General features: G+C 44.4%; 3 protein-coding genes across 8 annotated transcripts in view; 2 read left to right on the top strand and 1 right to left on the bottom strand.

The window, feature by feature from the left end:
• Window positions 1-13,891, top strand: part of PXK (PX domain containing serine/threonine kinase like) — a 35,688-nt gene extending 21,797 nt beyond the window's left edge. The window contains exons 11-19 of one of the 5 annotated variants that reach the window (XM_071550359.1): window positions 511-628; window positions 1,080-1,158; window positions 3,322-3,370; window positions 4,109-4,186; window positions 4,584-4,670; window positions 5,276-5,345; window positions 6,340-6,399; window positions 9,888-9,969; window positions 12,844-12,931. In XM_071550359.1, coding sequence (XP_071406460.1) covers window positions 511-628; window positions 1,080-1,158; window positions 3,322-3,370; window positions 4,109-4,186; window positions 4,584-4,670; window positions 5,276-5,345; window positions 6,340-6,399; window positions 9,888-9,943 — 597 coding nt within the window. In that variant the 3' untranslated portion in view covers window positions 9,944-9,969; window positions 12,844-12,931. Of the gene's footprint in view, window positions 1-510; window positions 629-1,079; window positions 1,159-3,321; window positions 3,371-4,108; window positions 4,187-4,583; window positions 4,671-5,275; window positions 5,346-6,336; window positions 6,400-9,586; window positions 9,622-9,887; window positions 9,970-12,843 lie in introns of those variants that run through there. The other 4 variants (XM_071550358.1, XM_071550360.1, XM_071550357.1 and 1 more) reach the window with 4 other exon arrangements.
• Window positions 13,688-18,479, bottom strand: PDHB (pyruvate dehydrogenase E1 subunit beta). Its single transcript, XM_071550361.1, has 9 exons — window positions 18,301-18,479; window positions 18,075-18,182; window positions 17,939-18,001; window positions 17,820-17,855; window positions 17,443-17,728; window positions 16,623-16,733; window positions 15,912-16,003; window positions 15,492-15,633; window positions 13,688-15,187 (listed from the first exon to the last, which is right to left on the bottom strand). The coding sequence occupies exons 1-9, from the start codon at window positions 18,424-18,426 to the stop codon at window positions 15,042-15,044; spliced, it is 1,110 nt and encodes a 369-aa protein (XP_071406462.1). The 5' UTR covers window positions 18,427-18,479; the 3' UTR covers window positions 13,688-15,041.
• Window positions 18,480-18,610: 131 nt separating this feature from the next.
• KCTD6 (potassium channel tetramerization domain containing 6) lies at window positions 18,611-26,355 on the top strand. 2 transcript variants are annotated; one of them, XM_071550354.1, is made up of 3 exons: window positions 18,611-18,825; window positions 23,663-23,771; window positions 24,959-26,355. In XM_071550354.1, the coding sequence occupies exons 2-3, from the start codon at window positions 23,745-23,747 to the stop codon at window positions 25,643-25,645; spliced, it is 714 nt and encodes a 237-aa protein (XP_071406455.1). In that variant the 5' UTR covers window positions 18,611-18,825; window positions 23,663-23,744; the 3' UTR covers window positions 25,646-26,355. The 2 variants fall into 2 exon arrangements, with proteins under 2 accessions (XP_071406455.1, XP_071406456.1); XM_071550355.1 differs by lacking the exon at window positions 18,611-18,825 and adding an exon at window positions 19,088-20,195.
• Window positions 26,356-26,367: the final 12 nt, after the last annotated feature.

Below are 26,367 nucleotides of genomic sequence, written 5' to 3'. Positions count from 1 at the left end.
TTTAAAAACAATTCAGAAATCTTGGAAATATGCTGTCTGGGAGCTTAGCATGTATGTACAGCTTGCACAAACCTAAGAAGGCTCTCCTAGGTTTGTTTGGTATGCACGTTTTTATGTCTTTTTATCTATCTCCCTGTAAAGTGGCAGCAGGTCATATTATGAACCTCATTCTATGCTGTTTGGAAAATGGGCTTGGGTGGGATTTCCAACCATGTATGGCTCTCCAAACTGCTGTGGGAAAAGAGGTTACAACTTCACACATTTTTACAGGACTTGTCTGTGGTGCTGTCCCATTTGTATCATCACATACAGGTAGACAGTTGTGGCTGCTTTAGCTTGAAGTGTGAAGATTCCGTTTGAGCTACAGTTATGCAGGGAAATGGCTGTGGTTAAGAACCTTTAATGGTTCCTCTTTTCTATCTTCCTGTGCAAGATTGCTGGTTTTCTGCAGTGGGTTAACCAGTTGTGAAAACTAAGGAGTTGTGGCTTTATTTTTTTGTTCCTCCACAGACTTTAGAAGGTGTTGATGTGCATTGCTTTGGACACTTACTGTATGAAATGACATACGGAAGACCCCCAGACACGATTCCAGTGGAGAACTTCCCCCCTGCACCCTCAGTGTTTGTTGGTTAGTATGCAGTGGAGAACATCTCAGTCACAACTTCCTGAATGCTCTCTCAGCTTTCACCTAAGCTAAAGTGCTGTGAAATATCCACCTGAGATCTTTGCAGCCTGTGACTGGAAAGCATTAGTAAATTGGTCAAAGAGAAAATACATTCTTCATGAAATATATGAAGTGTATAAATAAAACTTTTCTTTTTTATTATTAGCTGAGTGAGAAAGCAGTGTTTAATAAGTAATGAGATGTCTGGATTCCCTTGCCTCATGTCTAACATTCTTGAAAAGTTTGTATGTGTAATAGTAACGCTATAATAAAAACCACATGCCACAGAGCTTCATCCCTGCTTGGTTGATGCAGTGCTTGGGGGACCATCACACAGCAGTGCCAGACGTTCATTCTAAATCATTTGCTATCCTGCTGTGCAGAAATGTGCTCATTCTTATTCTCTCTTTGGCAGTGTCAGTGTTGGAGTCCATTCTGACCTGTGAGGCCATGAAGAATGGAATGCCAACTGTCTCACGGCTCTTACAGATGCCGTAAGTCCTGCTCTACTTGTTTTACACTCATTCCAATGTCTTTAATTATTCCAGCTGGAGAAACCTTTTTGCTCTTGTTACTTTTTAGAAGGGTTTGCTCCTCGTTCTGAGGGGTGTGTCCCAAGTGAAGCTTTAAAATTAATAGGATTTATAGGACCCATCCCTTGTAAACATGACAATTGTGCATTCTTTGTCTCTTGGTGTGTTGGAGCTGTTATGAATGCACTTTATTTAGCATGGTTTAAATTAATCTAGCTATTAAAGTAATGCAAGCATGATTAAGATCATGCACAGATTTATTTAAAGGATTTAGAATGTCTTTTTGCATGTCCCCTTCAGACCTACTTCAGTGGATTTTGCTATCAGTTTACTTATGACTGGCAAAATAGTTCTCTTGCTTTGCTCAGCAGTGACATTTAGACTTGTTCTGAGTATGAAATGTTATATAGAAGTTCTGTCTGGTTTCTTGCAGGGTTGGCTTAGGGATTCTCTGAAGCACAGACAGACCAAATTTCCTTACAGTTTGTCCTCCCAGGATGCAGTGAAGGGCTGAGGGCAGGGTTGGAGCAAGGCTGGGATGCAGGAAGGTAGCACTGTCAGTGTGTGACAGAGTGGAGATCACACCTGCCTGCATTGCCACACTGCCTGTAGTTGGGACACAGCATTTCCAGGGAAATTGCTGTCCCCATGCTGTGACATGCCACCAGCACACTGAGCATGGAACCACAGTTCTGGTGGGAGGTTCTTTTATTTTTAATTAATGTGAGATGCCAGAGTCAGGACCTCATAAATGACAGATTGTCAATACCTAAATCTGGTTCTGATCTCACAACACACAGATTGCACTGCATTTAGAACATGTTCTCAGGTTCATATTTCCTAGTTGGGAGTCACTGCAGCCTTCAATTCCTTCTCCTCCTCCCTTCCTCTGCTTTTCAAGGAGGTGGAAGGCGAAGACTGTAAACAGGGGATAAATACTGTAGAAAAACTCTGTGAACACCAGAATGTACAGGTCTTAAAAGACATTGAACAAACAATCCATGCCCAGCTGCATCTGATATGTAAGATATACTACATCCCCTTCATACCAATACCCTTCACAAAAATGTTCTGCATAGATGTGCAATGGAATTAATGTAATTTAAAGCAATTAATGTAATTTAAATATCTATTTATTATAGCCATGCAAACTGTGACTTCTCTTAATTTCATAAGAACATGTAATCAGAAAGGGTAAGAAAGCTCTGCAAACCAGAATGAATTGTCATGGTTTTTTGAAAGCATTTTAAAATTTGCTTTATTTCCGAATTTTTCATGGATTATTTTCCTCAGTTAACTTAATTATAGATTTGAATTTGTTTTCCCTAGTATAAGCCTGTGATAATTTTCCATAGTGAACAGCAACAAAAGATCTCAGAAATATTTATCTTGGAGCCAGGTTTGAGAGCTCTGTGGTACAGTTTTCTAGTATGTTCTCCAGGACAAGGTAACTTGAAATGGACTAACCAGTTTATTTTCAGACTACCATTGCCCTCTAGTGTCTTTGTTTTGGATGGAAAAGGATTAATCATTGCTGCTGACACCATAGAGGGGAGAGCAAACGTGCCAGATTATTTGCTTTAGTTGCCTTTTGCAGAGTACAGGCAAGAATGCAGATATTTTCAAATGTTTACTCATTGACCTTTCACATGTTTCTTGTTAATTCTAAACCAATAGTTGTGCTAAAAGAATTTTCCTAACAAGAACAATGATTTTCCTTCGATGAAATTTAAAATAAAGTCCCTGGAAATCTTTTGTACTTAAAGAATCATTGTACTTTTAAGGAAAAGGTGTTCTTTTTTGCGGGGAACCCTTGTCTCCCGTTGATAATTTTACCTGTTCTAGCAAATTCCAAAATACCTCAGATAAACTTGCTTTCTCTGCCATCAGTAGTGACTACATTCTGAGGGTCAGATGCTGCTGATGCTACAGCAGTATTTGGAAAATAAAAAGCAATACATAAAAACCTGTGGGAAAAACCCAAACTGTGGCCTAGGGATGAGGATAGAGAAGGAAAAGGAGAAAAGAGGGGTTTAAGTGAATAGTACCAGTAGTATTCTGTCTGTAGTTTTGCCTATCTCTTGGGAATAATATTCTTCTTTTTTTCCTCTTTTTTAAATCCAGATTATTCAGTGACGTCCTGCTAACAAACTCTGAGAAACCACAGTTTAAGGTAGAGTTGGACATTGATTTCCTGGTGTTTGTGGGAGTGACAGATGTGGGTAGCTATGCATTAATTGACAGAGAGAGGAGGACTGGCTTTATCTGCCCTTGTGGCTATTGCCATCTGCATGTTGATTCCTTTACCAAGTTGTACCCAAGAATGTTGTATCACCCTTAGGAGGGGACACGACTGACCTGTGAGTGTTCAGGTGCAGTTGCTGTCCTGGGGCCTATCTGTGTAGCCAGTGATGGTGCTCTGTCCGAGCAGAGGCTGCCAAGGCATGTGGGTCCCTTGCAGTGACAGGAAACACATTGTGAGGGATGTGGAAATTGACTTTGCTGCCTGAGACCATCATCACATTTCTGCAAACTCCAGTGATGGAGGTTTTGGGAGCCACATCTGGTCCCACTGGGGAGCTGCCCCAGGGCACTTCTCCTGGATCTCACGTGCCATGTGACTTGTCATCCTGATGGCAGTTTGGGGATGTGACTGGAGTATCAAAATAGTTACCTGTCCCTGCCTTTAGGGTATCCCTTCCATGGTTTGGTGTTTCTTTGTCCCTGCTGTTTTATCTGAGTGGGAAAACATGCATCTAAAGTCTTCTTTTCTATTCACAAAAGGAATGGTGCCAGAACTTGGGGCTTTAGATGAGCAATGTGATGAGATAACTGGTGATGTTGGAGCAGTGAAGTTTTGTTTTCCATTATCACATTCTGTGCTATGTTTTTGTTCCCCATTCTGTATTAGATTCCTACTAAGCTAAAAGAGGCATTGAAGATCTCCAAGGAATGCATAGAGAAGCGATTAATAGAAGAACAGAAATTGGTAATCTCTGCATTTCATTATTTTCTACAGACATATCTTTTCACATGCAGAAAGTGATTTTTCACTCAAAATTGATTTTCAGTAGTAAAGGCTTTCATCAACAGATTTGCTTTCCCAAAAATGCAGTATAAGGAGTTGTAGAACAGCTGTTGACTGTATGACATTTCAGTGATTTGAGTGATGTGGCTTCAGAGGCAGCAGCTCCCAAGTTAAAGGATACCTAACTGCAGTATGAGTCTCCATCCTTTATGAGGAACAGTAAAGATAAAAACTAAAAATGAAAAAAGAACTCTAAACAAAGTTACTACAGCATATTTTCTTGTACCCCAAATGTGTTGTTTGAAAACACTTGAGATATTAACATGGTCTTACTGTATTTTTTTCCTTCATTTTGAAGATTCACCAGCACAGAAGGCTGACAAGAGCTCAATCTCATCATGGCTCTGAAGAAGAAAAAAAGAAAAGGAAGATCTTAGCACGAAAAGTAAGCAATCTTTAAATAGTTTTCTCCCATGGAAAAAGACATGTATAATTTTTGAACATTTACCATGGACAGATTTAGCCACAGGTCTGTGGCTCTGCTCTATCCTGTGTTTTCTGCACCATTTCCTGATTGTTTTCACTTCTGTAGCTAAGCAATAGATTTACTAAAAAGTTCAAGTTACCATAGTAGCTGATTTGCATATTGGTTTAACCTGTGTGAGGTTGCTGTTTGCAGCCAGTCTTGGTTGACAGTTCATGCACAGATGAGCTGCTGTGCTGCTGCCCAGGGTGGGCACTGAGCCTGTTTCAGTCTGGTCCTACAGCTCTGTCTGCCTTGCCCTTCCTTTCTGGTGGGTCAGTTTTCTGCCTTTCTCTTGCAAACTGAGGGCACTGGAGTTGTCCTGGTGCCTGCCAGGAGATACCTGAACACAGAACAGCCTTGCTGCTTTTGTCACCTTGTCAACATATGTTTGGTACAGGGAGAGGCATTGATAAACCTTGTGTGATACAGGAGATGGCTGTTACAAATCTGTTTGTCAGTTCAATCCTTATCATAGAAGGTGATTGTTGATCTCCATCTTCTGTTTCCTCTGCTTCCTTTTAAAGAAGTCAAAACGTTCTGCCTATGAAAGTGGGGAAGAACACTCAGCAAAATACAGCAACTCAAACAACTCAGGTAACTACTGACAGAAAAATTTGCTTCTACACAGCTGTGTCAATTTTTGTTGTTGTTGTTGTTGTTGTTGTTGTTGTTGTCATTTTCTGTTTGAAAAGATCTGGGATTACCATCAGCTTACATGTTAGTATTGGACTACCAAAGCCCAAAACCACTACTTTGGATATCTAATAGTAGATAAATTGAGGGCTTAAAAATATTGTCAATGTTAGATTTTCAGCTGCCTAATACAAAGTAATGTTTCCTCTCTTCTGTGCTCCATTCCTCAAAAAAAACCCCAACCCCCAAACCACTCCAAACCAATCAGTCTCTTCATTTTGTTTTATATTTGAGTTGAATAACAACATTAATTTTTTGGGCCATTTAAGAATGCAGTCTTCAGGGACACTCTCTGTGGTGATCTGCATTACATAATAAGGTGTTAAGATGAATGAGAAAATTATTTCTTTACTTGCTGCTTCAGTGCCAAATTGCAAAACAATAGCGCCTTTGACAGATCTTCATCTGGTTAAAAGGTATGGTTGGTACTGTAGAAGAGATAACAGAGTTCACTTGGCTAAAATGTGTCCAAAAGCAGCTTGTTGTGGAGTAATCAGATATCAGAGTATGTTGTGGAGTACAGCAACTGACTGGAAATCATCTCTTAGGAGAGATGGGGTGCCATCCATGCAGTGGCAAAACCCTTAAGGAGAACAGAATTTGGACACTGAAATAGAACAGCTTAAGCAGCAGAAAAGAAGCGTTTGCAAAGAGGAGTACTCTTGAGTGCACTCCTGTGTGTTTGGAGATCCTCTGATACTGTGTACTGTGAAGTCTGTTCAGATTGGGTCCAAGTGACACTGTTCCTATGAATGGGATTCTTTCCCAAGATTTCAGTGGAAGCGGGATTGTATCTTCAGTTAATAAACTGGCCTGTTTCCAACAATCTGTCTTGTCAAACTGTTGAATTGCAGTGTCACAGCTGTAGTTACTAGACTGTTGTTTTATTTAGCAGGCTCTGGGGCGAGTTCCCCTTTAACATCTCCATCATCCCCCACTCCGCCCTCTACAGCAGGTAAGTTCAAGAGTCATTATTTTTTGGTTTTGTTTTTTTTTATTCCCCTCAGGTGCTCAGTGGTGGGTGTTATTTCCTAGGATGACTACAGGATGATGGTTTTCAAGGATGGAAGCCAGAGGTGACAGTGTCAGTGTGGGCATGTGCTGTCCTTGGAGGGCCGTAGAGAGCCTTTCAATAGTTTTCTTTTTCATTTCATAACCTTTCTTGAGATATACATGATACAGAGTGTAGGAGCTTGTTTCAAAGTCTCTTACTCCAGGCCTACCAACATTGCAACTCTCTAGATGTTATTTGGGCCTTGTTGCAGTGTGCACTTGTTCTGGTGTTAATGATCTGTTCACTCTGAAATGCTGTTTGTTCATCCCTTGGGTATTGTCTCTTTACTCCTGTGATGCATTTTCAGGAGTTTTGGGTGTGACAAATTCAGTGACTTAGGCTGCACAAATCCCAGTTCTGCCCATTGATAACCCAGTAGAGCTGGTAGAAACAAGTCAAGAGACTGATTTGGGTTAAAATAATACCTTTATTATTTTTGGCCAGTTCTGGTTTTCAGCTTGCTTGGTAGCTGTGCAGACGGTTTTGCTAATGTTCAGGACAGGTGGTGTGAAGTGGTGAAGAATCTGCTGGAGTGGGCAATAGAAGTGCCCTGAAAGTTTGATTACAAATCTGAGTATTGAGCAGTGGTGGATGTGCTTCAGGGTGAAAGGCTGGAAGAGGAGAACTGGCAAACACTGACAGCAAAAGGTGTTAACAGAATACATTTTTAGAGGGGAAGGAGTCCATAGCAGTGCTGTGGGTTATGGTAACTTTTGCCATAGGATTTCTAGTCCCAGGAACTCTACACAGCACAACTCAGTAACTAAAGTAATGCAATCAAATTTGTGTTTGCTGTGATCTTTCAAAGGACACAGCAGTCTGTGTGGTGTAGCTCAAATCAGTCATGCTGAAATTCAAATTAGTAATTTCTCCTTCAAGTTGAGGGTATGAGAAATGTTTATCTTAGAAACTAACTTCTCCCAGTTAGCCTGGACAAGACAATTACTGTTACTGCATTTCACAGTGACAGTGCTGCTCTCAGGATACACCATGTTTGCTGGAGGGTTTGTTGCAAGTTCTCTGTGCCTTAATAAGGAGGTAGCTGAAAATACAAAAGAAAACTTTGTGCCTCCAAAATGGACAGATGTTTAGAAAACTTTTTTTTTGTTCAGTAAAACTACCTTTTATTTATGTTTTAACTTGCACCTGTTGGAACTCTACTGAAAGCTTTTTCAAGTTTTAAGCATGTGATGCAGGTTTTTGTGTTGATGTGACTCACATGGCTCAAGTTTGGGCTCAAAACTTGGCTGTTGTTTAAACCATATTGTCACAGGGTGCTGTTCCCTTGCTGCCAGTGTGCTCCTGATGGCTTGTGGTGATCAGCCCATCTGACACTGTGCTTGTTGCCCTACCTGCATTCATGGGAAAGGGTTTTACTGAGCTGATGGCTTGGATGCTGTCTATGAGGTGTAAAGGCAAGTGTCACATTTTCAGGAATGCTTTTGTGAGTAGAGTTCATGGAAGAAATTTCAGGTATTAGTTCCAAGAGATAACTGGTGTGCTGATTTTTTTTCACCATCGGTGTTGTAGTTTGAGCTGTTCTAAGCAGGTATGCTATTAGACTCCACGACAGACACACTGGCCCCATGGTAGGTCTTTGTTTGTGACAAATGATGCATTTATAGCTTGTGTCTCTTCCGGTTTCCTTGTACTTCCTAAGGGTGTTTACCTCAAAACCAAAATTATGTGTGGGTATCAGCGTGGTGAGATGACTCTCAAAAGGGCATTGAGGCTTTCAGTCTGTCTGTCTGTTTTGGCCATGGTCATGTTAGAATCATCCCTCTCAAAGCATCCTGGTGATGTGGTGCCGTGGTAAAATTAAGGCTGATGTGGAGAAGTGCACCCAGAAGAAGCTCTTGCCTTTGACCTGGCCTGTAACCAACCAAATCAGTGGTGTGTGGGTCTGTGCAGAGCCAGAGACACTGACCAAAGGGGAATGGGCTCCAGGCTGACGGGTCCTGGGGAAGGAACCTCGGTCAGGGGGTTTCTCACACATCAAGAACAAGGCTTGGGAGACTGAGCTTGCAGCAGAGTCCTTGGTTAATGATGGAAAACAGACTAAGAAATAAAATGATGGTTGGCTTTTGCTGTCTTTGTCATGGCAGCTGCAGCTGTAGGAGTGTGTGCACAGCCTGCTTTGAGGGGAAAGGTGTTGACTCTCATGGGCTGCTCTCACTGATGAGACTGTTCTGGGCTGGTGTTGTTGCAGATACTTTCTTAAATAACATCTTTGAGGTACCTTGTTTGGATTATGGCAAATTATTCTAATGTAACGTCCTGTGGTTCTGACATTCTCCCTTGAAGGTCTGGTTCTTTTTTTCTTCACAATTTCTTCCCTGAGATTCTGTTTGTTTTCTTTGTGGATATGAGGATCAGAAGGGATGCAGAACACTGTGATATGGGTTATTTAAAACTTCACTGAATCTTCTCTAAATCCAATAAGCCCATAAAATACCAGCAAGATGTTTTACAACAGAGAAAAGTTTGTAGGGTGTGACTTTTGCTTTCCTGGCCTTCCCTGCAGGAATAAAGTGAAAGAGTTGAACTTAACAATCTTTTTCTGTGCCAGTTATTCTGAATCCTTCAGTGCACCCATATGGTGCATCTTGCCTGCCCTTCACCTTTCTGTGACACAATTTGAATGCTTTAGGAAATGCTTTTCCTGAGTGTCTTTGACCCATAAATGTAAATACAGGTGTTAATACAGCAGGAAGTGTTCCTTGAACTGAATGGATTTCGTCTTCTGTGGCTAATCTTCCTGCAGATTTCTTGCTAAATCTCTCTAAATGCACTTTAATCCTGTAAAGCTTGAATTATGGCATGTGCAGGTCAAAGCATGTGTGTTGTGTTTGTTGATCAAGTATAATAGTGCTTAGAGCATGGAAAATAGTGGTTCATTATTCAGAATTGGACAAAGTAGTGTGACTGTATATGGAATAGTCAATCCACTGTCCTCGTATTTGTCAGTGAATAAGAATGTATTGATGTTTGTGCTTATTTTCAGCTAACAGTGTCTGTTTTTCTTACTTTGACACGAGAACCAGATGATTAACTTGTGTCCTCTCTCTTTCTCTGCTGTCCTCAATAGAGCATGCATCATTTTGAACGTGAATTTTCGGAAAAGTAAGCTAATGCTGATTTATCTCTTTAAAGATGCTCTGTTTCTCAATGGGAAACTTGGATGCAAATCTTGAACTTGCTTAGTCTTGGGAGGGAATAGAAGAAAAATACTTGAACGTTCCTACAGATTATTTAATGAAATACAGCATCTTTAAAAACTCACTAAAATGATTTTCTTTGTTCGCATTCCATTCTCAGCCAAGTTTTTAATGCTGTTTGCACAATGACTGTCACTTTAAATTCATAATTAAGTTTTTGTTTCAATTCAGGCATCAAGTTTACAGCATCTGATTTACTTCCTATTCCTTTTAACACACTCTTTTAACAAAAATGTCCCTGTAAAAACCCTTGGTAAGTTCTTGTTTGAGTGTTTTATTCTTACAACTGCATGAATGAGTAGAATGCGTGTCTTCCAACATGTGTATTGGGAAGGCCTAGTGATAACTGAACACTTGAGTCTCAAGTGGTTTTTTTCTAGTAAATACAGGAAAGTATTTCACTGTTGGGCAGAACAGTTTAATCTCTAGATGTAACTGCGTATGAGTACATGTATGTGAACTAAGATGTCTTTTGCACCACTCATGTCAAGAAAGGAAGGACAGCTTGGTTTGGATAGACTACCTGAAATGAAGGGATTTGAAGATCTTTGGAATTGTGCTCTTAATTACCAGGTTCAATATGTAATGCTCATGGCCAGTCAGATACCATTCTGAGCCCTGTGTGTATTCATGTTTTAAGGCAAAGCTCAGGTGTAAGAGTGTCATTCTCACTTACCAGTCTCACAAGAGTTTAACTGTGTGTTGTCAGCAGCTCAATTTCAGTGAGTCTTGAGGAATTCAGCAATTTTCCAGGAAGGAAAGTCACCTCTTCCCGTAGTTCCTGGCTATTCTACCCTCCTTGTAAAATAACTGGATCAAAATTTGAAGATAACACATGGAATCTTGGCCTCATAATAGTGATCCAAGCATTTTATGTCTTTTTTGCCCCCCCTCTCTGTCAAACATCTGGATGTGTTACTGTTGTATTTGTGTTCCCTCAGAGTCCTGGCCTCTGTTTTGGTGGTCATTCCCTAACATTTCTGGTACAAGTACTTGCATGGCCTCTTCAGCCTCACCTTGCAATTCCAGACAAAAATCTTGTCTTTGTTCTCTGCAGTTCTTGCATTTCAGAGTAGCTGCTCTTGGGGCTCTTAGAGCAGTTCACCTGATCCTTTTGGGAACAGGTTGGTGTGCCAGTCCTACAGCTTCTGCTCTGATCACATTAACTATAAAATGGTTACTTGAACTGTTCTTGGTCTTGTTCTTCCTTTGGCAAGGTGCATTTGCTTTCCTGGCAGTGCATCCACATGAGAAATAGGACTGTGACCCAGGGAATGGCTCTCTGGTATTTCTAATAGGAAATTCACTCACATCTTTGGCAAGTGTAAAAAGCAGATTCGGCTTAGAAGGCCCCAATGTGCAACTTATTTCAGTTTGTGCAGCCATTGTGTTATGTTTTGATTACTTCAGAGAACAGTTGATCCTGTGCAACAGGAACATTACATTTTTTTCAGTTGATCTCTGCTATTTCTATTAAGACTTGAGTATTTCCTCTGGAAGGGAAGAGAGTGAAGATGAGCTCAATATGTACTTCCATGTTTTGTTTTCACAGAAGGCTTTCATGCCAATGAGAATTTCTCCTGAAGAGCTGAAGTGCTACAATCACAGCACATATTAATGTACACAGGCAAAATTGGATGCTTTGTGTTAATATTCTGCATTTTGAGCTTGCTTCCACATGGGAGAAGTCTCTCTTCAAAGACTGGTACAAACAGAAGATGAGGGAGCTTTTAGTTACATCTTTCATCTAGTGAAACTGCTTAATAACAGCATTTATGTTTTTACTGTTAGCTGGTAGTCTGAGAACAAGTGTTAGGAATTGAGAGAGAAATGGAGCACAGAGAACTTCTGTCTGCTTTTTTTCTGTAGTTGAGCTTTATCCTTCATCAAATACCTCTTGCGTCTGTGTGGCATAATGCCCTTTATAATACCTGCTTGGTATTTGCTCAGTTCAGAGCAAGCAGTTCTCCTTCAGGAACCACAGTCTCTTGGTTGCCCTCACATTTTGCTTTATCCAGTATCCTTGTTCTTCCCACATACCAGTATATTCCTCTCTGTAGGTTAGAGCTACAAGTGTTACAGGTGCCACTTGTCTCTCAAGTCTTCAATGTGGAACAACTCCTGATGTAGGTGATGGAGTTAAAATTCACTGCTGAACACTTCTAAGATTCTAATCATTATGCCCCTACTCCTTCCAGAATATATGAGACAAGATAGGCCTATTGCTGTTAATTTATTACTATTGTGTAGAAACGACGGTGCAATGTGCAGCAGCAGAGCTGTGCAAGACCAGGGTGTCTGGCAGAGCTGTCTGGCCACCTGTCTGGATCTGACAGCCAGGAAGCACCTCCATGCAGGCTCTCGCTGCTGGACTGGTTCCCCACATGCACTGCTGTGGGCTCTGGCTTCCCAGGGAGTCAGGATGTAGAGGCTGAGGAATGATGAGAAGCACAAAGTGGATGTGACTGGGATAGAGAGCAAAGACCAGAGTGCAAAGGAACAGGAGAGGCAGGCAAGGGGTGTGTGTGACAGTGTTGTGGTTCCTCCAGTCTGTCAAACAAGCATTTGTAATGTGTTGGAATAAAGTCAACTGTGGAAGTGTAAAACACTTCCAGAAAACTCTATCTGCAGTTAGTTAGTATTTTAAAAAAAGGAGTGTAAATAAGCAAAATGGTCACCACTAATACTACAGTGATGTGGTCCTTCAAATAATCTAAAGTGAGTTAAGGAAATAAGAACAGGTAGTAAAATTTCCTTACCGTCTTTGTTACTGTTCATGTCCCAAAATGCAAACTGCTTCACTAGGGACAAACAAGAGCTGGGAAGTCCCATTAAGTGATCTCCATTTCCTTCAGAAGGTAACATTTGAGTCATGTTTTGCATCCCTGAGTGCTGAGGCCCTTCAGGCTTCATTTCACAGGTATCTCAGATGACATGACTCACCTGCAGATAGAGGGATTTGATCACTTTGGCATCATTTTCCATCTGTTCTGTTCTTCACACTCCACTGGCATTCAAGGGATGACATGACTAGTGCAGGACTGAAGCCCAGCCAAGCAGCCACAGCCCTCTGTGGCAGGACATCCTTGGCATAATCAAACTGCATCTTCTCTCCCTGGCTCAACAGGAGCATCGTCCATACCCCCAGCTCCGCCTCCGCCGCCCCTGCCACCAGCAGCTCCTCCCCCGAGTGCAGAGGTGCCAACGCCGCCGCCCGTCAGTGCCAGCCGGGGAGCCTTGCTCAGCTCCATCCAAAACTTTCAGAAAGGAACTCTGAAGAAAATACAGACCTGTGACTACAGCGCTCCCAGGATCAGCTGAGGCCACTGGTCACTCCAGGATTGAATTCCTTCTCCCCCTCCTGTGCTGACCCCCAGCACGGATCGCGCTGGAGCTCCGTTCTCCCCGACTCCAGCCCTCCCTGAGCAGCAGCACTGCCCTGCCTGAATTGCCTTGCCATGCTAAGTACTCCATTCTTTACTGGGTTTCAAGAACTGTGTTCTCTGGCTACAGTTGCAGGGATACAGCAGCTTCTATACAGCTGAATAAAAATCTGAATATGGGAATGACCATGATGATGGTGAATTAGTGCATTTTTTCCTAGCTCTATTCCACCCCTTTTCTCAAATTACAGGGATGTAGTTTTAGTCTGCTCAGTTTTTCAGCTCTTTTCATGCACTTGTAACATATCGTAATTCTTGCTGAATTGAATCAACAAGTTTTGTTTTAGATACTCCAACCTCTCCAACCCATAAAGCATATTGCACAGGGGAGGGAACTGGAGAATTAAATCTTATTTCCACCATATTTGCTGGTGGAGTTAAAATGCTGTCTCATTAAGCTTGTTTAAATGGGCATCCTACTGGCAACTCTAGGGGAAAGTGTTTTTAAATGAAGAAACAGTTGAAGTGGGAATTAATAGGGCACTGGGATGTTATTCTTGATTTAGTTAAAAGCAAAGTTACTTCAAGTTCATTCTACAGTTTAAACTTTATTGAAAGATCTGTTTTGATTTAAAACCTTAAACAAATTGCACTTTAAAGGATTATAGATAATCCATTTTTTAAAATTCAAGTACATCAGTGTTTGTTACTATGCAGAGAATGTCTGTACAAAGTTTCATGTAACCTGTGATATTCAGTCATTTTTATTAAAATATTAATGGAATTCCTTCAGCAGTGTGTTTTGGGTATGTTCAGCTGGGATTGGCACCTGCCAGCCACACTTCCTAAGAACCTACAGCACCTTTGCTAAAAGGAATACCCTGAAATGTATTCCTGGCCCTTCCCTGAAACAGGACCTGAGCTCTTCTGGCTGTTCAGAGGTATGTCCACTCCTCCTGTTCCCTGGGAAGCCACAGCACCTGGAGTGCAGAGCAGGCCCCGCTGCACAGGCTCAAGGCAGCTTTCCCTCTGTACCAGAAGCTGCTAAGGGAAGCCTGGCAGAGCATTCCCGCCTGGCAGGACTCGCCCTCAGGCACACCCTGGCATGTGGTGATCTGCCAAAAGGCTGCTGTGACTGCTCCCCAGCTCTTCACACACAATCTACTCAACTGCTGCTTCAGACTTGGGCTCAGTGCAGCTGAATAAAGGAACACAAATTTGCACTGCAAGAACTATTTGGAACGTGCTATTGTAGCCCAGGCAAGGAGTTAAAGAAACCCACATAAAGTTGAACCATAAAAGCCAAGCATCTGGACATGCATTTTTTTATCACTGTCTGTGGCAGGAAGTTAGGTAGTGTTTGCCATCACATACTGAAGAGGATCAGGATCTTTATTTAAGCTCTTGTGCAGAAGCCTTTCTGCATGTGTGGAGTGCTCTTCAAACCAAACACAGTCACTGCCTCTTAACCCATACCGTGGGCTGCCACAGTCCCTGTGCAGAGCTGCACTGGCAGGCAGGGCTTTACCATCCAGGCTGATCATTCCCTTCTAAAAGGCTTTGTGGCCATGGGTTCCTAGAGCCATCCAGCAACGGGGGCCTGCTCTTGCTTTCTGCAGTTCTGCACTCAACCACTGCTCCTCTGGTACTTACTAACCAAGCGAAAATGAAGGATTTTTTTCCTCACTGAATTTAGAATGGGATTTCTCCACAAACAGTAGCACTAACTCAACTGTACTGTTGAACAAACAAGCATTACCACATTGTTGCATATATGAAGTGTGGCTTAGGGGTAACCCCATACATAAATAATTTGAGAGGTCACTATACTTTCCCCACTGTACAAAAGTTCACGTAGCTTATGTAACAGCAGTTATAGATACAACTTGTCCAACACCAATAATGCTTTGTAAAGCAGGACTTTAAAACATGTATTTACAACTTATATGTTCAAAGCTTTCTTCACTGCAAACACTATATCCTTCACTTGAGGTATGCAGTTATCCTCTAGGATTTTCGCGTAAGGCATTGGGACATCGGCACCAGTGACACGCACGGCGGGAGCATCCAGGTAGTTAAAGGCAGACCCTGCAACAGAAGACAGGGTCAGGTTGCCACACACTCTGTTTTTCTCTCAGTTCAGTTTCTGGATCTCATTCTATTTAAACAATTTTGTTCCTGTAGCTCTAATACTCCAGAGTGCTGCTCCTGCTTGTTTATCTGCAGGCACTGTGGTTCTTGCACCCACCCTGTAAAAATCCCTGCAGCAAGACAGCCAAGTTCCAGCTCCTCAGATGTAACCCCTCAATCTGCCTTTGCCTGCCTTTATCAAGAAGTCATCAGGATTTAGAGTAGGAAATGAGATCAAAACATGTAGAGCAAAACTCAGTACCTTCCATGATCCTGGCACAGATTTCTGCTCCTACTCCAAACTGGGGCCAACCTCCTTCTACAGTGACGAGGTGATTTGTCTTTACCACACTGGCTTCCACTGTTTCGATATCCATTGGCCGAATGGTTCGCATGTTTATAACCTGGGGGAAAGAGGGACAGTGAGAGCTGTGAGCTGAGCCTGCCAGTCACCACTTTGGGCACAGCCCTTCAGCAATTTCCTCTGTTCTGACTTCAAAGACAAGACTTAGTAACATTTTTAACTCAGAAACATAAAAGGGCACACGCTGTTAAGGCACTTACAAATAAATATAAGCAGCCTGTAGTTAATACACTGAAGTTTTTCAGAACCTGAATGAGAAGACACTCTGCTTTTTTTCCCACTCCATGGAAAGAGAAAAGCCACAGAAACCCCACTGACCTCACACTCTACACCTTCTTTGGCAAGTACAGCAGCTGCTTCCAAACAATGGCCAACAGGTCTGGAGTGTGCCACTAATGTAACGTGAGTTCCTAGAACAGAAACAAGTGTTAAAAGAGGAAAAAACCTTCAAGATTTAAAGCTTTTTTCTAGACCTCAGGCTCCTTTCAAGGTAACATTAGGATTCCCTTGAAAATTTAAGTTCCTTACATTTATTTGAACTGCTGAGCCCAGACACAGCAGGAAGAAAGGAAGACCTATGCTAAGACATAAACCTTACCCTTGAATTCGGGGAACTGAAGAGGTATTTGATACAGTTACCAGGTTATCCCTTTCAAACATTCACATAATTCAGTGGTAAATTATGAGCAAGTGGGTTGAAATACTGCAGTGATCTCTTTTTGCATTTTCCACAAAAATTACATACTTAGGATCAGGAAAAGTGTTTCAGCCATCACCTGTTTCAGCTCTACACTATGGAACAAATCCTTTAGAAGGGTATTGTTTCAGCTGAGATCTGGATAATCGGGTGATGTTTCCCTCTAAGTGCAACAGAACATGAAACCACACTATTGGGATAAAAGAACATTTCAACACTTAACATTTAATGTATCTTCTCTGCCCTGTGATACCAGTATCATAAACACCTGAGGTTAAAAAAGGTCCCCAAGCAGGTCAGTTAATAAGGAAACAAAAATATTCTCAGCTTACCTTGCCTTTCTATTTTAGCTTTTCCAATTGGAATAACAAATTCCTTTGACTGTGCCTGTTCAGACAGTTCAAAGGGAACACCATACAGTAATTCATTTTCCAGCATCACAACTAGAAGAAAACATACTTGGATTAATGTGTATGTCTGCAGGCACAAGGCTGCTGTCACCATTAACAGTCCTGCAGCAGCTCAATACACTAAACCCAGCCAGGCAGCAAGGGAGTCAGCAGGATGTTTGCAGAAGTGATTAAAAAAATAAATCAGTCTTTACTTCAATGCTGAATCACTTAAAAAACTGTCTACAACTAGTCTGAAATGTGATCAGCTATTTTACTTTTAGTAAGTGAAGGTACAATCTCCAGTTTTAAAAGGATCTCCCTTTTCATTCATGTTTGTGAAAAATAAAGACAAAGGCTGCCTTGCTTTTAATTAACAGCATTCTAAATTTATCATTTGAATTTCATAATCTGTAAAAATGAGTTCCATTGAGGTGCTGTATATGCAGGAATACCTCCTGACTCATCTTCATCCTTTTTAGCCCCTTTATAATAGATTTATAAATGCTTCCTGATTTCCTGGTTGGAACCAAACTAAAGCTGTGTACCTGGCAAACCAAACCAGTCTCCTGTTAGCAAGGCAGGTGACTGTCAGGGAAAGGATAAATCCCTCTGTGTGCCTCTAAGTCCCCTAAGGCTGCAGTAAAGCGAACTTGAGCACTCTAGGGTTTAACAATTCTTTTTCGTATCTCTTAAATGGGGCAGGAGAAGAAGACAGACATTCCTTAGGACTGATTGCCAGGTGTTGCCAGGATATGCTCACCTGGATTGTCATCCCGGATGGATGCTTTCAGCAAACCCTTGGCATCCTCTGCGCTCCAGGGACTGACGACCTTGAGGCCGGGGCAGTGCCCGTACCAGGCAGCGAAGCACTGGGAGTGCTGGGCGGCCACTCCGGCCGACGCTCCGTTGGGGCCCCGGAACACGATGGGAACGGCGATGGCTCCCGCCGACATGTAACAGGTCTTGGCAGCGGAGTTTATAACCTGGTCTATTGCTTGCATGGAGAAGTTGAACGTCATGAATTCACACACTGGTCTCAACCCTGCCTGTTACATACATTAAAATATGTGAGCATGTTTTTATGTAGAAAGAGCTTAGTTTTAAAAACCAGAAGCAAAGGAATGCAAATGTACACACCATAGCGGCTCCGACAGCGATGCCTGCGAAGCCCATCTGGAAGAGAAGGAAACCAAAGGGTAAGGAGCAGGGAGCAGCTGATGGAGGGATCGCCAGGGCTGGAGACAGGGCAGCCTCACCTCTGATATCGGAGTGTCAATCACCCTCTTGTCCCCGTATTTCTTCCAGAGGCCCCTGGAGATCTGTAGGGCAGGAGAGAGGAGTCAGGGCCCGCCCGAGGCCCTTGCCCGGCTCCCTTTAAGGGCTCCCACGTACCTTGTAGGCGCCATCGTACTGTGCCACCTCCTCGCCCAGCAGGAAGACGCGCTCGTCCCGCTCCAGCTCCTCATCCAGCGCCTGGTTCAGCGCGTCCCGCACCGTCACCTGCGAGACAGCGGCAAACGGACTGGGCGGGGGGCACGGCCGGGAGTCACCTCAGCGCGGGGGTGAACTGCCCGCCCGGCCGGGCCCTGCCCTGAGGGGCACCAGCCCTCCCCGCTACCTGTATGGCGGCGGGCGCGGACAGGCGGAGGCCCCTGCGGTGCTGCAGCTGCGGTGCGTGGTGCAGGCGCGGGGCGGTGCGGGCGGCCCGGCCCAGGTGCCGCAGCGCCGCCGCAGCCGCCGCCATCTTGCTCGTGTCCTCTCGCCCTGCGCCCGCCGGGCCCCGCCCCCTCCCCGCGCGCGCTCTCGCGAGAGCTCCGCGGCGCGCGCGCAAAGGCACAGCCGGCGCGCGCGGCCTTTCCCGCCACTTCCGGCAGCGGCGGCTGCGCGCGCCCCGCCCCGCCCCGCCCCGCCCCGCCCCGCCCCGCGGGCACCGCCGGCGGCTCCAACCGGCGCGTCCCGTCCCGTCCCGTCCCGTCCCGCTGCGGAGCCCGCCCCGCCCCGGCACCCACAGGCGGGGCGGGGCCCGCCAGGACACTCCCCCGCGCCGTCCCCGCCCGCGCCGGCGGCTCCGCTCGGGGCTCGGGCTCAGTCCCCGTCGCTGCTGCCGCCGCCGGGCTCCGCCTCAGCGCCGGGAGCTGCGCCCGTGAGTGCCGGGCCGGGTGCGGGGGAGCGGCGGGGCCGTGCGAGCGCTGGGGCGGGCCGGGCTCAGGGTGTGCGGGGGACACGGGGCAGGTGCTGCCCGGGCCCTGCTCCCGGTGTGGCGGGGCGAGAGGACGGGCAGGATTCTCCGGTGGGAGCCACGGTGCCCAGCGGGCATCTCTGGTGCGCTTGGTCCGGGGTCTGTTCGCTTCGCTCCGGGCGGGGAGAGCAGCGGGTCCTGCTGCGCCGCCGGGAGAGGGGGCAGGGCTGGGACTCTGCCTGGGGGGCGCGGGTCAGGCCGTGGGCTCTTGGGTCACTTGCGGGAGAGGGAGGCAAAATGCCTGGGTTTATTTCCAGCCTCTCTGCTGAATCACTCTGATCCCGGGGAGAGTTCTTTTGCCAGGAGCTCGCTGGTTCCTCGGTGATGGAAACGGACACTTCCAGGCTGCAGCCCCTCTCTGGGCTCTTCGGGGCGTTTCTGCCTCTTCTTGCTGTCGATCCTTGGTCCGCGTGTGTGCTGAGCCCCATCGCTGTGTGCGCAGGGAGGTTCGGTGTTCCTGACACCCGCCCCCCTCCAAAACTGTTTATAGAGACGTGTTTCCACATGGCAACAACACTGATTAGTGTCACAGAAGTAAAATACGTGGGTAAAACTCAATTGTTGTCACAGGTCCGGGAAGCCCGAGTGCCTTGGGTTGCTTCAACAGGACCAGGCTGGATGTAAGAGTCTTCCTTTGGCTCTCTGAAAGGAGGGCCAAAGACATACTGGGTTGTGGGTTCTTCCAACAAGAAGCAATTAAAATAAAAGTTTGGAATCTGTACTTAAAACAGGATGTCCTGGAGCTCCTCGGGGGAGGGAAGGAAGCTTGAGGAGCTTGGAATTTACAGTGAAGCAATTAAACATAAAGGAGTGAAAATGCTGAGTGGCTGGCGCGAGCGTTTTTCCGTCCTGCCTGAGGTGCAGACTGAATATTAGTAAAAAACAACTCAAGAAAAGCAAGCTAACATTTAATGCTTTAGTCATTATAAATTTGACAGGTGTAAAAGATGGTAGATGTTGTCTTTAGTGCCAGAAGATTCGGTAAATTGTTGTTTTGAGAGCTCTCCTCCTCCTCGCTCCCCTGGTTAGGGCAGCACAGAGCTTGGAGCTCAGAGGGTGCTCTGCAGACTGTTGTCGTCCTGTAGTTTGGTGGAGTAGTCAGCCCTGCTGCTGATCAGTGTTTGTCAGTTCAGGTGAGTCACCAATAATTTACAGTAAGAACTTGCCTTTCAAATGTTCTGACTGGCTTGGGAACAGAGAGGTTGTCCAGCATAACTGCTGGAGCTTCTTCTCATCTTTGGAGATCTAAGTGTGGGAGGCAGGGAGCCCAAAAGGTGGGTGAGTACCTGAAATACCAAGTGTACGTGTCTGTGTAAGTGAAGTCTTAACTTGCTCTTTTTTAAGCTGCCATTGGTAGAATTCCTGACAGTTCTATATTGACCTAGAAATCAAAGGTAACTCTTGAGGTTAAACAGCTCATGCTGTGATATTGATACCAAACTGCTCATGAAAGACTATTGCCACAAGTAAATCCCTTAATTCTTTTGCTGGAAAAAATAGATGAAGAACATTCAGAGCAAATTAGGTGGTCTGTGCTGCTTGACTTAAAACTGCTGGGTGTATTTCTGCTCCTCCTTCAAGTAACTGTGTGTGAGATCAGTGCAGTGGTTTGTAGCCTGTGGCCTCAGCCCGATGCAGTGCCTGTTGTCCCAGCAGTGCAAACACCTGGCAGTGCTGCTGGCATCCCTTGGCCTGGCCTGAGCCCCTGTGTGTGCTCACAGACATTTACCCAGCTCTCATATGCTTTCTCTGAATTCCAGCTTGCAGGATGGCTCTGTGTTAGTAGCTCTGTGCTGGGAGAAGCCCTGCTGAAGTCAGTGGCACTACCTGTTGCTGATAAACAGCCTTATAATCCTCTGAGTCATAATAAATGAAGTAAGAGCAAGATTTTATAAATGCAGGTATCCAATTTGGTGTGTCGAGTATGAAGTGATCACTTTTCTTGCTTCTCATTGTGCCTTTCCAGTTTTGGCTGTGCTTGTGCTGGGCTGTGGCAGGAGCCACAATGACCATGTCCCTGCTCTGTGTCTCCTCCCTTGCACAGAACAGCACAAGGACAGCAAGACTGTGGCTCGGTACCATCCGTGCACTTCTGCTCCCACCTAAGAGGGATATTCCCTTTGACTTAAACGGTGTCAGCACTTTGTATTTCGTCTTCAATGAGTATTTCTTGTGGTTCTCAAAGGAAGGCTGTCTCAGGATGTGGCTGCATTTGCCTGTTATCTGCTGCCTGGATGGGAGTAGCTGTGTCTGTGAGGCTGTCCCTGCATGCAGGACGTTGTTGTGAGGCACAGGGACCAGAGCTGGCTGGAGCTGCCTGTGCTGGGGTGTGGATGGAGTGTCTGCCCAGCCCCACTGGTGGTCCCTGATTCCCATTCGAGAAGATTTTAAAACATCACTGAAAAGACACATGTCACGAAGGGTGTGTGTGCTTAGCCTTGCTGTGATGTGGTTTGAGAGTCCTTTGCTCAGGTTGTACTCAAACTGAGCTGCTCTAACTGTGAAGTCTTCCAGAAAGTCAGAGCTCCCAGGCTGGTGAGGGAAGCAGCGGATTGTTGGGATCATACTCGGGCATTTTAGGATGGACTGCTGGTATCTTCCCTTCAGGCTGCACATCTCACTCCAGCACTGGTTTGCCAGGGAGGTTTGTGTGCACCTTGTGGTTCTGGGTCTGAGATTTCTTGATGCCACTTCTGTGTTGAGGGCTGGGTTTGTTTCAGATAATTTCTCTTGTAAATTACTCACTCCAGTGCTGTGATCAAAGATCAGTTCATGCCTTTGCACAGGCACGCAGTGCCATCTATTTCTCTCCCTGATAGTCTTGATTTGTCTGTAGTGTGGACTTCGGTGCTGATCAAAGTAACATCATATCCACCAGTTAAAATAACACTGATGGACATCTGTCTGTGTTAGAAATATTCTGGATGTGTAATTCCAGTTAATTTTATTAAGACTGCAGATCTTTTCTATCATGTTTACTTGTGAGGTTTCTGTCTGGCTGCATCATTTCACTTTTAAGTGAATGTTTCCCTTGAATATCAGAAACCTGCACCAGTCTCATATGATTTTAATGCATCTACTTGTTACTCTGGTCTTGTACTTGACCAGAATAACACCTTTAAGTGCTGGAATTTAAAAGGTCTGGGCTATTGATGAAAGGTACTGAGCTGTACTTAAGTGACAATTCCAGATAAAGAAAACCTGAATGAATTCACTTCTTGATTTGTGAGCATTTAAAAAAATAATTACAGAGGTTGGCAAAAGAGCTGGCATTCCAGGTTTATCTGCTGTCGGGGGTTGTGCTTTAATGTACTTTCTTGAAGCATACTCTGTCTCTAATTTGTAAAAATAGGATCCTGGTATGACTAGTTCTGTATCTTAGTATTCCTTATTCTTCTGTTTGTCTGGTCTCACAATTTCCATACACTGATTTTGTTTTGTGCTCTTTAATCCATCTGAGAGGCAGCTGGGGCTGTGCTCGTGCTGCTGGCACCAGAAGGACTGACCTGCTGGACACTGTTGTGCCCAGTCTGTGGTTTGGGCAGGGAGCAGAGCCCAGAGAGGTGGGGTGTGCTGCCTTGGCCTGTGTTGAATGAGACCAAACTCAGTTGCTAGGAAAGAGAAGGGCAAGTTACCTTTTTGGTTGGGAATTAACTGTGAACCTTCAGTTTGGCTTGTTGGGCTCTGGCTTGGCTAAATCTTTGTGCTGCCTTTACCTGGGTGACTGTGTTGAAGTTTGTTAGTAAAGAGGATGGGAGCAGGAGTCCTGGGAACTGTGTGGTTAAGATGTAAAAATAAACAAAGCTGAGAAGCTGTACCCTACTTAAAACAGGCTGACCTAAATTTTCAGCAATTCTAGCAGAGAGGCAGGCAGGCTCTGTGTAGGGATAAAGGCTTACTGACAACCGGCTTCCTTGTCCTTGCATCGCTTGACATGGTTGACAGGCCACCATTGGAAAATCAACACTGGGGTCTGAGGTCATTGACTTCCCCCCCTGCTGGAGTTGCACAACCCCGGCTGTGGATTTGCCTTGAGCTCCTGTGGACAGTCCCCTTGTTATGCAAGTCAGCAGTTGAGCATCTTCTGGGAAGTCACAGCATGAGCCTCTTCTCAAATTGCTTTTGTTGGAGTGTGTTGAAAACATGTTTGGTGTCTTCTGGTTTGTCCCTACAGAGTAGGTGTCTGGGAAGTCCATTCATGCTCTTTGTCTGTAGATTAATGTTCTTGCTATCAGTTGTAGTTCTCCATTGCTGAATTATTAATTCTGCAGCGAGAGTTGTTTTCTTCTTACTGTTCATTGACTTTCATGCTTGATTTATTGTTCTGAGCAGTGTGAAACTGGAGCAAGGGAATGTTGACTAATAGTAACAGATCACATGTGTGACCTCAATGGTGGCTAACTAAAATTTTAATTGGGAAAATGACATCTGTTTTTCAAAGTACTCAGAATTTCACAGGTAAAGGGTAGTTTGTGGACATGTATTATCTTCAGAGGCACTTTGCTTGTCATTCAACAAAACTGGGATGTTCAGGCAGGCAGTGCAGTGCTCCAGAGGCAGCCCTGTGGGTGGCATGCAGGGAGAAGGAGGGAAAAGTGGGTTTGCAGATTCTCCTGCTAATGTGGCTTTGTGGCTGTCCTGGCAGAGAGCCTGTCTTTAATTGGAAAGCATTCCCCTTGGTGTTCTTGTAGCTACTGATGGTTTGCAATGTTTTGTTCTCTGTGTGTGCTTTTTCCTGCAGGGAGATAAGAGGAGGTGAATCGTGTGTCCTTTCACCAGCCTTCTGTTAGACTTGGAATACCACAGTTCAAGCAACTGAACAGATGGATAACGGAGACCGGGGATATATGGTGAGTGAGCCTGTGCAGGTGTGTGCTGTGTGGTACAACTGGGCTTCCAAGGTCTTGCAGCTAGAATCCTTCCAGGTCTGACTTGTGAAGTTCCAGAGCTTCAGTCATGTGAGAAGGAAAGCTGTTCATGTTACAACAGATTATTTCCCTTCTCTGGAGTGCTGCTCCTCACATGCAGTTTGTGGGGAGCACCCAACTTTGTGTTTCCCAGGGACAGTCAGCCAGGACTGAACTGACACCTGGAGCTCACTCTGTTTTCCTGACACAAAGGCTGAAAATAGTTTGTGCTTCCTGCATATGATTTTAAGGACTTTGTAATTTTATTGATAAATAGAAGTATTTTTTGTTGTAAGTCTTGTCTCAAACTAGACAAACACATTTTATTTTTCTCCTCTTCTCATTTTGCTGCCATGCATATGTCTTTTTTCTCTGGCTGGCCACAGTCCTGGTTGTTAGGGTTGGTGGCCAGATGGGATTTATGTTGCTTTCTCTGTTGCTTCCTCTTGTGCTATCTGGAAGCTGGTGCAGACTGATTTGTGCTCTGCCCTCCTCTTCTATGCAGCATGCTAATTCATTAATAAGTACTTCTTTTTAAAGCTGAAAGTTCTTTTTTTCTTTACTTGTTCTAATGATACCTCTGAACTGGTGCATGGATTATTCTGATTGTGAGCTCTTAGTCCTATGTCTAAACTTGCACTGTCTTCCTCTTTTGAGGGAGAAAAAGAGGCTTAAGACTTGTTTGGCTGATATTTTTCTTTTTTTTTCCTTTTTTTTTGTTTTGTTTTTGATTTGGTTTTGTTCTAGAATGAGAGACAGATTGTAAAAGTCAGGAACACTGCTGGGCCTCATTCAGACTAACTTGTTCTTCAGGAAATCTCTCTGTTCTCATTTGCCCATCTGTAGAATAGGAAAAAACTTGTTGCCTAAATGCAAAACTTGCTTCTGTGACAGTAGCTCAGTTGTTAAGATTTCTAAAGCATTCTGGAAATGTGTGTCCTGCATTTTAAGTGTCATCCTTTCTTGCTGCCAGTGGTGCCCTGTTGCCAGGTGGCTTGGATGTGTTCAGGTTCAAACTCCCGTTACAGGCTTTGAACTGGGATTCTCTCCCAGTTTTACAGCAGTATTTGCCATGTGAGGTGATCGAATCTTCTTTGGTGGCTTGATAAACTCTGCACTTTCTCTCCTAGATGACTGATCCAGTCACGCTAAATGTGGGTGGACACCTGTACACGACCTCCCTCACAACTCTAACGAGATATCCTGACTCAATGCTCGGGGCCATGTTCAGGGGAGACTTCCCCACTGCCAGGGACTCTCAGGGCAATTACTTTATTGACAGAGATGGACCACTTTTCCGTTACGTTCTTAACTTTTTAAGGACCTCAGAGCTCACTTTGCCACTGGACTTCAAGGAGTTTGACCTCCTGCGGAAGGAAGCGGACTTCTATCAGATTGAACCGCTAATTCAGTGTCTTAATGATCCCAAGCCACTGTATCCTGTGGATACCTTTGAGGAGGTGGTGGAGCTGTCCAGCACCCGGAAGCTTTCCAAGTACTCCAGCCCAGTGGCTGTCATCATCACGCAGCTCACCATCACGACCAAAGTCCATGCACTACTGGAAGGCATTTCAAACCACTTCACCAGGTGGAACAAGCACATGATGGACACCAGGGACTGCCAGGTTTCCTTCACTTTTGGGCCATGTGACTACCACCAGGAAGTGTCACTGCGAGTCCATCTGATGGAGTACATCACAAAGCAAGGCTTCACGATCAGGAACACCAGAGTTCATCACATGAACGAGCGTGCCAGTGAGAACACAGTGGAGCATAACTGGACTTTCTGCAGACTGGCACGGAAAACAGATGACTGATTCTGACTCCACGGGAGCCACTCCAGTGATTAGCAACTTAATTGGACAGTAAACCCAAGGAGTCTGGATTTTGACTAAAGCAACAATGTGGGCTTTTTTTATACGACTATTTATTGTTTATCAGTGAGGACTGGAGGAGTTTCATTCTCTAGCAGCTCTGTTCTTCTGTCCTGATCAGAAAAAAACCATGCATGTGCCTGTTCAGTCAAGACACCTTTTTGTTTGAAAGAGGGAGTCCGAAGAATTAGTACAATAGGGTATTTTGTGTCATTAACACAATTCTGACTCGACTCAAAGTGCTAAAATTACCTCTGTTTAAATGGTTTCTAATCCATCTAATGCTATGACACGGGGAGCAAGAAACAAAAAGAATTTAAAATGCAGTTGGAGAGAAGCTGCTATGGTGTAGACTAATTTAGTTTCTAAATCAATAAACAGTATTGTAATATTATAGGAAAACAAATCCCACCCTTTAAAAGTACTTGATAAGTACAGTTTCTTACAGTTATGACAACTGTTTCTTTCTATGCATATAAATCAAGCAACCAAATATTATCTGTAGCCATGGAAATATGATTAGAAGTATTTATATTGGATTCTAAATACAAAATGTCCCTGTGGTAGAATTCATATTTTTAATGCCTGGTGCAATATTATTCCCAAGTGTAATGCCTGCCAGCAAGAAGCTAATAAAAATGTGAAATACAGAATACTGTTTTGTG

The sequence above is a fragment of the Pithys albifrons genome, chromosome 3 (assembly GCF_047495875.1).
Source record: "Pithys albifrons albifrons isolate INPA30051 chromosome 3, PitAlb_v1, whole genome shotgun sequence".
In the NCBI taxonomy this organism is placed as follows: domain Eukaryota; kingdom Metazoa; phylum Chordata; class Aves; order Passeriformes; family Thamnophilidae; genus Pithys; species Pithys albifrons.
This window is presented reverse-complemented; position numbering and strand designations above follow the sequence as displayed.

Excerpts from the sequence above, each read along its gene's own strand:
- PDHB (XM_071550361.1), bottom strand. The coding sequence starts at position 18,426 with ATGGCGGCGGCTGCGGCGGCGCTGCGGCACCTGGGCCGGGCCGCCCGC. Across the intron at positions 16,004-16,622 it reads AGCTAAAATAGAAAGGCAAG|GAACTCACGTTACATTAGTG; the intron begins GTAAGCTGAGAA and ends TTTCTGTTCTAG. Across the intron at positions 15,188-15,491 it reads CTGTGCCAGGATCATGGAAG|GGTCTGCCTTTAACTACCTG; the intron begins GTACTGAGTTTT and ends CTTCTGTTGCAG.
- KCTD6 (XM_071550354.1), top strand. The coding sequence starts at position 23,745 with ATGGATAACGGAGACCGGGGATATATG. Across the intron at positions 23,772-24,958 it reads ACGGAGACCGGGGATATATG|ATGACTGATCCAGTCACGCT; the intron begins GTGAGTGAGCCT and ends TTTCTCTCCTAG.